At 40.6% G+C, this 9445-nt stretch overlaps 1 protein-coding gene across 1 annotated transcript in view; it reads right to left on the bottom strand.

Moving 5' to 3' along the window:
- Positions 1–23: 23 nt before the first annotated feature.
- The window catches only part of DIS3L (DIS3 like exosome 3'-5' exoribonuclease), a 34474-nt gene continuing 25052 nt past the window's right edge, over positions 24–9445 (bottom strand). The window contains exons 10-17 of the mRNA XM_012758712.2: positions 8834–9081; positions 8204–8296; positions 5027–5560; positions 2867–3021; positions 2588–2766; positions 1056–1201; positions 460–634; positions 24–372 (exon numbers count right to left, since the gene is read on the bottom strand). Of these exons, the coding sequence (XP_012614166.2) occupies positions 64–372; positions 460–634; positions 1056–1201; positions 2588–2766; positions 2867–3021; positions 5027–5560; positions 8204–8296; positions 8834–9081 (1839 nt within the window). The 3' untranslated portion in view covers positions 24–63. The remainder of the gene's footprint in view (positions 373–459; positions 635–1055; positions 1202–2587; positions 2767–2866; positions 3022–5026; positions 5561–8203; positions 8297–8833; positions 9082–9445) is intronic.

The raw sequence follows: 9445 nt of genomic DNA, 5'->3' as shown, positions 1-9445 counted from the left end.
GAAGTCTGAAACATGGTAAAACATTCACGTACGAAAAAACTCTTTTAATACAGTAAGAGTATTTCATATTCCATAATTGCTTGAAACATCCAGGAGAGCTAGGTCCCTTATCTCCTCTAGAAGTGTGTATAGGCTTCTTCCCTTTGTTTGGCAATATTCTTGATATTCTTCCTGAATGAGGTTTACTTTGACTTCTTGGGCAAGCTGAGCTTCTTCCACAGATCTAGTTACTTCTTTCACTAACTCGCTCTTCAGCAAGAGGGAACTCTGATGAAAAAGTTCTGTATTTGGTATCATGTATGGTTTGTTACTTATTATTTCAAGTCTGATTGTATCAGAATGGCAACGTGAGGCCTGTACAAATATTCTTACCTGCCACAGAGGAGAAAATACATATTACTACATCACATTCTTTGTTCTTTACATTGAAAACGATACTTAATACAAATACAGACTTACTGTTACATGGTCAAACAAATGGAACGTAACAGATTCCCCTCCTGTTGTTGTAGAGGTAATTTTGTTTTGAAATCGTTGAAGAAATCCTGGTTTCCATTTAGAATGGCTGTCTGGGCCACATGAGATCACTAAACCATCTTTATTTTTTAGATAAGCAGCACCTTTAATCCCAAACCTGAATCATTGCCGGAATAGAAATCCACAGAGATAATGTTTTCTTAGTATGCAGACCATACATACTTATCTAAAAATGCTAGTTTTTCTTCTGGATTAAAAACAAAATCACTTTTCCTGTGGTTTACCTCCAAATATTTATTTCCCCTTAGCAGATGGAAACACAAAATATTTTCCTAGTTAAGAAAGTAAAATCCTAAGATTAATAGAGATGTACATATATATGTACTCCAATCTCATACTTCACACTTATATACTGAATTATACATTATGCACGTGTGGTAACCTTATAAATAGTTGCTTAAATAAGTCAAATTATACATGCGGTAACTTTATAAATAGTTGCTTAAATAATCAAATGTCTGTATTCTACACTTTTAGTTTAATTATGATTTCTTACCATTGCATTAGGTGGAACATACCTTGGTATAAATACAAGTACACCATTTGTTCTGATTGAATAAATAACTCCATCAGATATGCAACGCTCATCAGTTTCAGAGTCTTTGTCTTTAAAGTACATGCACTGGAAGAGTTCAGTAGACTGCTTCTGAGAATGCTGTGCTGCCTGTAAGCGCAACCCCAAAGCATTATAACAGGCTTCCCTGACATTTCCAGGAGAAACACGAAGTTCATATTCCCACAGAAACAACGTCTTTAAAAAGATAAGATTCTTTTTTTTAACCCTTTGCACTCGCTTGCTTTTTTCTCACTATCCACACTCGACATCCGAGTGCAAAGGGTTAAAGCCACTTGTGACAAGCATGATAAAAAAGTTAGATCCTATAAAACTATTAATATAAAAACCGTTCTATATTATGAATTAAATCAATTTTTGTGGGCCATCCAGTATTACACCCTCAAAAATGTCTTGGAATATGAATACTTCTATAAAATGAAACTTGTTTTATAGTTAATCAAAATAGAGGTTGCCAAATTTGGGATATGTCCATTTTGGGTACAGGAAAAGTAACACACATATGTCTTACCTTTCTTTCCTTTCAAGCCTGTCCTACCGAAATCCTATTGGAAGCATAAATTAGCACTACTGTTAAGGAGGACAGTTAGTAATATGTATCCAAGTTTATTTGTGAATACCTTTTGGCTCAGTAATTCCATTTCTAGGAATTTACTTATGCAGGCAATCATCTGAGAAGTCTTTGAAAGTATATACACAAGGTTGGTTGTAAACTGGATTGCTTAGAACAGCTCTGCCCAACAAAACTTTCTGCAACGATGGAAACGTCTGTATCTGTGTTGCCCGATAGGTAGGCACTAAACACGAGTAGCCAGTGAGAATGTGAAGTGTGGCTAGTGTAACTTAGGAACTGAATTTCTACTTCTAATTTAAATTTAAATTTAAATAGCCCACATGGCTAATGGCTACAATGTTGCCCACCAGAAAACTAGACCACTGGATATAGAAAATTACATTAAATAAGTAGTTTCTCATTTTCCGCACCACCCAACAGTCTAGTTCTATGCTGGGCAATCTTGTAGCAACTAGTAATAATATGAAATAGAATACAAAGCAGCTTCTAAAATAACGATACGACTATATTTATTGACATGGCGTGCTATTAGTAACAGATGTGTTAAGTGAAAAAAGCAGATTTCAAACAGGAGGAATGATATTTTTATAAATAAAAATGTTAGCGTTGTCTAGAATTGTCAATAATGGTTATCTCTGGGTGGTAAGAGCATAGATGATCTTTCTGTCTTCATATCTTTCTGTGTTGCTTGAACCTTTCCATTTCCACCTTTTGGGAAAAATAATCTATCATCAAATCTCAAATCCATACGTTACCTCGGAACATCTGTAAACGTATTGAAGGTACCTGTTAGAATACTCTATAATTTAATTTGTGAGAATACACGATACTTCGCTCCACTACACAATGAAGCTGATACTCTCCTAGCAGAGATGATGAATAAGGATTTTAAAATTCCTTACCCGGTTTCTGTTGTTGATATGTCTGCATAATTCCTCAAGATCTTTGTTGCTGAACAAATTTTCCTTACTTTCCACTTTTTTATCTTTTGAAATGGCTGCCATTAATAATCGGTGCACTACAATATCTGAGTATCTTCTTATTGGAGAAGTAAAGTGGGTATATTTATCTAAAGCAAGACCTTCAAAAAGAAAACCGAAAGATCAAAATCAACAACAAAAAAATTCCTTTTCAACAGCTTGCTCAGCTGTAGCCACACATAGGGAAGCTGTGTCATTCACCATAATGATGGAACTCTTCCTCTGCACAGGCTCCAGTGGAGAAGTACAGTGCATTGGACATAGCCTGCGTCGCCATAGAGCGCAGCAGCCTGTTTACAATGGGATCACTGGGGTCATTCGCATTATCCAGAGAATCAGCCAGTGTTTTATTGGACCTGACAAAGAACAAAAAAACCTTCAGTTAGTCCCAAACAGAAATTTACAAGTCGATACTCTGAAGAGAACCCTTCACATGATCATCCATCTGAATACCTTCATCTGCCAGTAGTTAAGTTTATGTTGGACATATTTCAGAAGCATCTCTTTTCAACTATAGAAATCTCGTTTTGCTTTAAGGTTTAGACAAAGAAAGAGTGTCAGAATTTAAATAAATTTCTTTTCTTTTTTTTTTTGAGACAGAGTCTCGCTCTCTTGCCTGGGCTAGAGTGCCGTGGGGCCAGCCTAGCTCACGGCAACCTCAAACTCCTGGGCTCGAGCGATCCTCCTGCCTCAGCCTCCCAAGTAACGGACTACGGGTGTGCGCCACCACACCCAGCTAATTTTTTTTTTCTATTTCTAGTTGGCCAGCTAATTTCTTTCTATTTTTAGTAGACATAGGGTCTTGCTCTTACTGAGGTTGGTCTTGAACTCCTGACCTCAAGCAATCTTCCTGACTCCCAGAGTGCTACGATTACAAGTGTGAGCCATTGTGCCTAGCCAATAAATTTCTTAAGTTATAAAAAGTAATATGCTGATTCATACTAGGTTAAGTTAGTGCTTGTGCATATTAGGTGGTCAAATATTTGTTGAATTGAATTTTTAACACCCTTAACCTTAAACATCCTATACAGGTCAAAGAATGGATTTTTCTTTTTTTTCAATAACAAGAATATTGAGGCAGAAGGAGTTAAAAATACAAAACAAAACTAAACCTGAGGTGCACAAATAAGAAACCTGAATTAATTTTTTTTCTAAAGAGCTGGGAAGCATTCTATTTATTTATTCTCAAAATACTAATTTTTAAAACCCCAAGAAATATAGAGGCATATTAAACATAAAACTAATAACACAACATACAATTCAGTTCTATATTGTGGCTGGCTAAGAGAAAAGGGGGAAGGAGAGGTGGAGGATGATGATGAGCAGAGCAGCAATGTGAAAGATGGTCCCTAATGTGACCTTTCAAGTCTGATGGACATGGATTCAAATCCTGGCTCTGCCCTAACTATTATATTATAGGCAAGTTACTTAATTTCTCCAGACTTAATGCCCCATCTGTAAAATATGAATGATACTGCCATTACCTCAGTGTTGTAAGGATTAATCAAGAGCATGCCTGAGGGCCCTTGGCACGTTTGCCCGGCATGCAGACAGCTCAGCCAATGACCACCATGCACACAAGCAAAAGATACTACTGCCTGAAGGCAGAAGCAAAAAAAAAAAATCCACTTTCATAAATAAATGATATTTTAATTAGTACCTGTTACTTGACAATGAGATATTTAAAAAATACTCTTTATACATCTTTTTTTTTTTTGCCAATTAATTTCTTTCTCTTTTGAGTAGAGATGGGGCCTCACTCTTGCTCAGGCTGGTTTCGAACTCCTGACCTTGAGCGGTCCACCCACCTCGGCCTCCCAGAGTGCTAGGATTACAGGCGTGAGCCACCGTGCCCGGCCTATGCATCATTTTTAATGGGAGAAATATTTTATCCCAGAGACGAGGAGTAAAAATGTCTCCTTCTATGGAGGGTGGTATAAATTTTACCACTGGTGCAGTGTCTTATGATACTGTCACAGACATGTGCTGCACTTCAAGAGGTAAGTATTGAATAGGGTTTACTTCTTGGTATTTGCCTAAGGGGTAGACGAAATTAAATCAAGGGTAATGGGTTCCTTGCTTCTATGTTACAAATTGCAGTGGGTCAAAAGTATGCCTAAGTAAACTTGTTCTAAGTCTCTATACCTAACAATGAAGAGAGAAAAATATCTCTTTAAAAATGAAGAGAGCCAAAAAGTTTTCTATTTTTGGTCAAAGAGCTGGCTGTTACATTTTTTTTCTTCTTAATTTCTTAAACCTAAGGTATGAAATGGCTGTTACATTTTAAGAACTGCAAGATAGACAAATGTACAGCCCTCCTTTCCATCCTTCCACTCCCCCGCCCCCTCGAAAGGAGCATACCGGGTATCTATGAAGAAGCCTTTCGCTCTGGCACATTCCCGGAGTTCAGAGAAGAACTCCTGGTGCGGAGGAGGGTGCTGGCGCAACAGGGCCTGATGAGGGAAGCTCTCCCAGATCTTCTTGGCTACCCAGTGGTTGGCCAGGATCATGCATTCAGCCACCGTCTCATGGACTTCCAGGGGCTGCTTGGGGATGAGGTCGTGAATGTTCTTCTTTTCATCGAGCTGCACGCGAACCTCCACCCCTTCCAGCTCCAGGGCGCCACACCGGTCCCGTTTAGCTCGGACGTGCCGAGCGATGTCAGTCAACTTCCCAATTGCCCACACTAACTCCTCCAGCTTGTCTTGTCTGCTCTTTTCATCCAAGCCTTGGAATTCCGGAATATCGTCGACAACGCTGAAGTTTCCATCCAGTAGTTCCTGGGCTGCTTCATAGAACAGCTTGTATGCTGATCGAATAATGGTTCTGCCATACCAAACTTTCTTAATTTCATAAGAGGTTTCATCCAATTCCCACATGACACTTACAGCATACCTGCAAAACCAGTAGCAATGACAACATCCTCATTCGATTCTTCTAATTTTGAAACAAGCAGAACTTGACTCTAAATGTAACTTGAAAGAAATGACATTGCTATAGGTTTCTGGTTCAATTTCTCAATCCAACCACTCTACCACTAAGTCAAAAAATATTTTAAATTAAAACAAAGTTAGATTAGGTTCTGCTGAGCTCTGAACAAATTTGAAATGAGTTCACATGTGACTACTACAAACCCTACCTTATAGTTCTCTATTTTGATTAGAGTAGCATGGCCCTGATAGAGTCAAGTCTATTTAGCTCCTCAGTAAACCAGAACAAAGCCTTTCAAATCTTACAGGTGACTCTGAACTATGATATCAATCTTGATGACAGGTTAAAGTTCGTTTACTAAAGAATCACTTTGCCACCAAATCATTTTGTTTAAAAAACAGACATTTGCAACACATAAAAAACAAAGGGCTTAGGGCTTATTTTCTTGATATGCAGAGAGTTCTTACAAATCAATAGTAATAAATCATGAACCCAAAGAAAATGGGCAAAGAACATAATGTAGTTCACAGAAAAGGATATAGAAGTGACTACTGAAGATACAAAAAATGTTTAACTTTACTCATAGTAGGAAAAATACAAATTAAAACTACTCTTTTTTTTTTTTTTTGAGACAGAGTCTCACTCTGTTGCCTGGGCTAGAGTGTCGTGGCATCAGCCTAGCTCACAGCAACCTCAAACTCCTAGGCTCAAGTGATCCTTCTGTCTCAGCCTCCCGAGTAGCTGGGACTATAGGCATGTGCCACCATGCCCGGCTAACTTTTTCTATATATTTTTAGTTAGCCAATTAATTTCTTTCTATTTTTAGTAGAGATGGGGTCTTGCTCTTGCTCAAGCTTGTCTCGAACTCATGACTTTGAGCGATCCTCCCACCTCGGCCTCTCAGAGTGCTAGGATTACAGGCGTGAGCCACCACGCCCGGCCAAAATTACTCTTAAATACCATTTTTCCTTTATCAAATTGGCAAAGATGCAAAAATACAACATATTGTGTTGGCAGGGCTGTGGAGAAACAAGTGCTCTCATACATTGACAGTGGGAATAGAATTGGCACAACCTTTAAGGAGGGAAACTGAATTATAATGATCTAAACACAAATGCACGTACCTTTCTTTTCTTTTTTTTTTCTTTTTTTTGGAGATAGGGTCTTGCTCTGTTGCCTAGGCATGAGGGCAGTGGCATCATTATAGCTCAGTGCAACCTTAAAATCTCCCTGGCTCAAGTGATCCTCCTGCCTCAGCCTCCCAAGAAGCTGGGACTACAGGTGGGCATCACCACACTTGGCTAATTTTATAAAAAAATTTTTGTACAGATAGGGTCTAGCTATGTTGCTCAGGCTGTTCTCAAAATCCTGACCTGAAGTGATGCTCCTGCCATGGCCTCCCAAAGTGTTAGGATTACAGGGGTGAGCCACCACCCCTGGCCACTGCACATACCCTTGACACAGAAATTCTACTTTGAAAGATTTCTCCTTCAGGTATACTGTACTTTTTTACAATGTGAAATGACATGTTCAAAGCAATTCAATACAGCTTTGTTTGTAATAGAAATGATTGGAAACTATCCAAGTTTCTATAGATAAGCAACTGTTATTAATGTGGAATATTTCCAGGATACATTGTTTTTTTTTAAAAAAGGAAGGTGCTCAACAGTATATGTGTGTGTGTGTATCTATATATATAGCCACCATTTGAGTAAAAAAGAAAAATCACATATCTACATTTGTGTGTGTGTGTGTTATATCTAGAAAAACACACAAGAAATTGGTAACTAAGGGAAAATGATAAGGAGTCTTTCATTAAATATCGTTTGGAACCTATGAATTTTGAACTATATGATTTTTATTACCTAGTCCAAGATAAACATAAACTTTAACTACAACAAATAAACAAAAAACTCCCTAAGTTCATGATCCTCACACAAAATACCTTCAACCAGGGAATGTATACTCATAAAGTATTTGTTCTCAGACTTCAGCTGACTTTAAAAAGCCAGCAAGAGGCCAGGCACGGTGGCTCACTCCTATAATCCTAGCACTCTGGGAGGCTGAGGCAGGAGGATCGCTCAAGGTCAGGAGTTTGAAACCAGCCTGAGCAGGAGCGAGACCCTGTCTCCACTAAAAATAGAAAGAAATTAATTGGCCAACTAAAAATATAGGAAAAAAAATTAGCTGGGCATGGTGGTGCATATCTGTAGTCCCAGCTACTCGGGAGGCTGAGGCAGGAGGATGGCTTGAGCCCAGGAGTTTGAGGTTGCTGTGAGCTAGGCTAACGCCATGGCACTCACTCTAGCCTGAGCAACAAAGAGAGACTCTGTCTCAAAAAAATAAAAATAAAAATAATAAAAAGCCAGCAAGAGAGGGAGAAGCGGCCTTACAGCCAGCAGCGAGAACAGAGAGGACAGAAAGGCTAGAGAACTGAAACTGCCTCAGAGTAAGTGGTGCAGGATAAGGGCGGAGAGGACGGAGGGAGTGGGGCGCGGGGCCAGGCGGTTGGCGCATACCGGAAAGAAGAGGGCGGCCAGCAGCGAGGGGCCTGAGAAACCACGGAAGGGCCAGGGCAAACCTGGAAGACAACGATTGCAAACTCACCTGTCGACGCCTCCCAGGAGGGAACACAAGTCAGCACTGAGGATGGAGGGCAGCATGTCGTAGCGGCGATCTGCTAGGTAATAGGTGGTGGCCCTGCGAATGACACACGCGGGCACCGTGCCCTTCAGCAGCGGCAGCGGAACTGCTGACTGCGCGGGCTGCGGTGAGGGAAACGGCCAGCGTCTCGGCACACATCCCCCAGGGCGGTCGCTGTCGCACAGAGTGCAGCGGACTGGGTAATAAACTACTCCCAGGGCCCCACTTGGCTAAGCGATGCCGCTTTGGGCTGACTGTTCTTCCACCGACACAGGGAAGAAAGGAAAAGTGACAAGAATCTTATTTGCATAGGAGAAATTGAAGTGTAATGATCCAGCGTTGTATAAAATAGTGTATTGCTACATGAAAATGCAACCCATTTCAGTTTAGTCAGAAACAATGTGTGGAAAGGTTATGTTAAAAAGGAGAGGGAAATGGGTTATTTTTGCATAGGGAGACGGGTAGTGGCCCTCGACTTTTTTTCCTGCAGCGGATCTTCCGAGCCGCACAAGCACGAGATCTTTGTTTTGACCGCACAGACACAAAACACAGCCGCGCACCCACAGCCGCAGTGCTGATTCCAGACAGCGTTACCTTGTTCTGGCTTCAATGTCGATGTAAGAATCTGGCGCCACAAAGTGCGTCACATCCGCGATGTGCACCCCGAGCTCCAGGTCGCCAGTGTTCAAGGTCCTGACTGAGAGTGTGTCATCCACGTCCTCACAACCTTTGGGGTCAATGCTGAACACGAGGTGGGTCTTCCTCAAGTCTCTACGCTCTCGTTCCTCTCCGGGACTCACCTTCCAGGGATGTTCTGGTGTGTTCACTGGCATCTCACACATCTGTACGAGAGGCCAAATGTTCAGCAATTCATGCACCACAAATTGCTATAGAAATCTACCCTAACATTCTCAATGTGACTGCACACACATTCATTCATTCCCAGTCACCTTCTGCATCAACCTATGCTTGCTTCCTCCGATCAGTAATTATTTATTAGGTGCCTCAGATGTCTCAGGTGCTGTACGAGGCTCTGGAAAGTCAGGAGTCACCAGGAGAGACACAGTCCCCTACCCTTGAGGACTCTCAGAGCCTCACAGGAAATGTCCTGCACTTTCTACCAGCCCTCTTACTGACAGGGGCTTGAGACAAAAATAAATGGGTATCTTATTAAGAGTACCCCATTTTTAAAAGAGTGTATGTCTA

The sequence above is a fragment of the Microcebus murinus genome, chromosome 6 (assembly GCF_040939455.1).
Source record: "Microcebus murinus isolate Inina chromosome 6, M.murinus_Inina_mat1.0, whole genome shotgun sequence".
Lineage (NCBI taxonomy): Eukaryota > Metazoa > Chordata > Mammalia > Primates > Cheirogaleidae > Microcebus > Microcebus murinus.
Note: the sequence above shows the minus strand (reverse complement) of the source record. Positions and strands in the feature narration are given on the sequence as shown.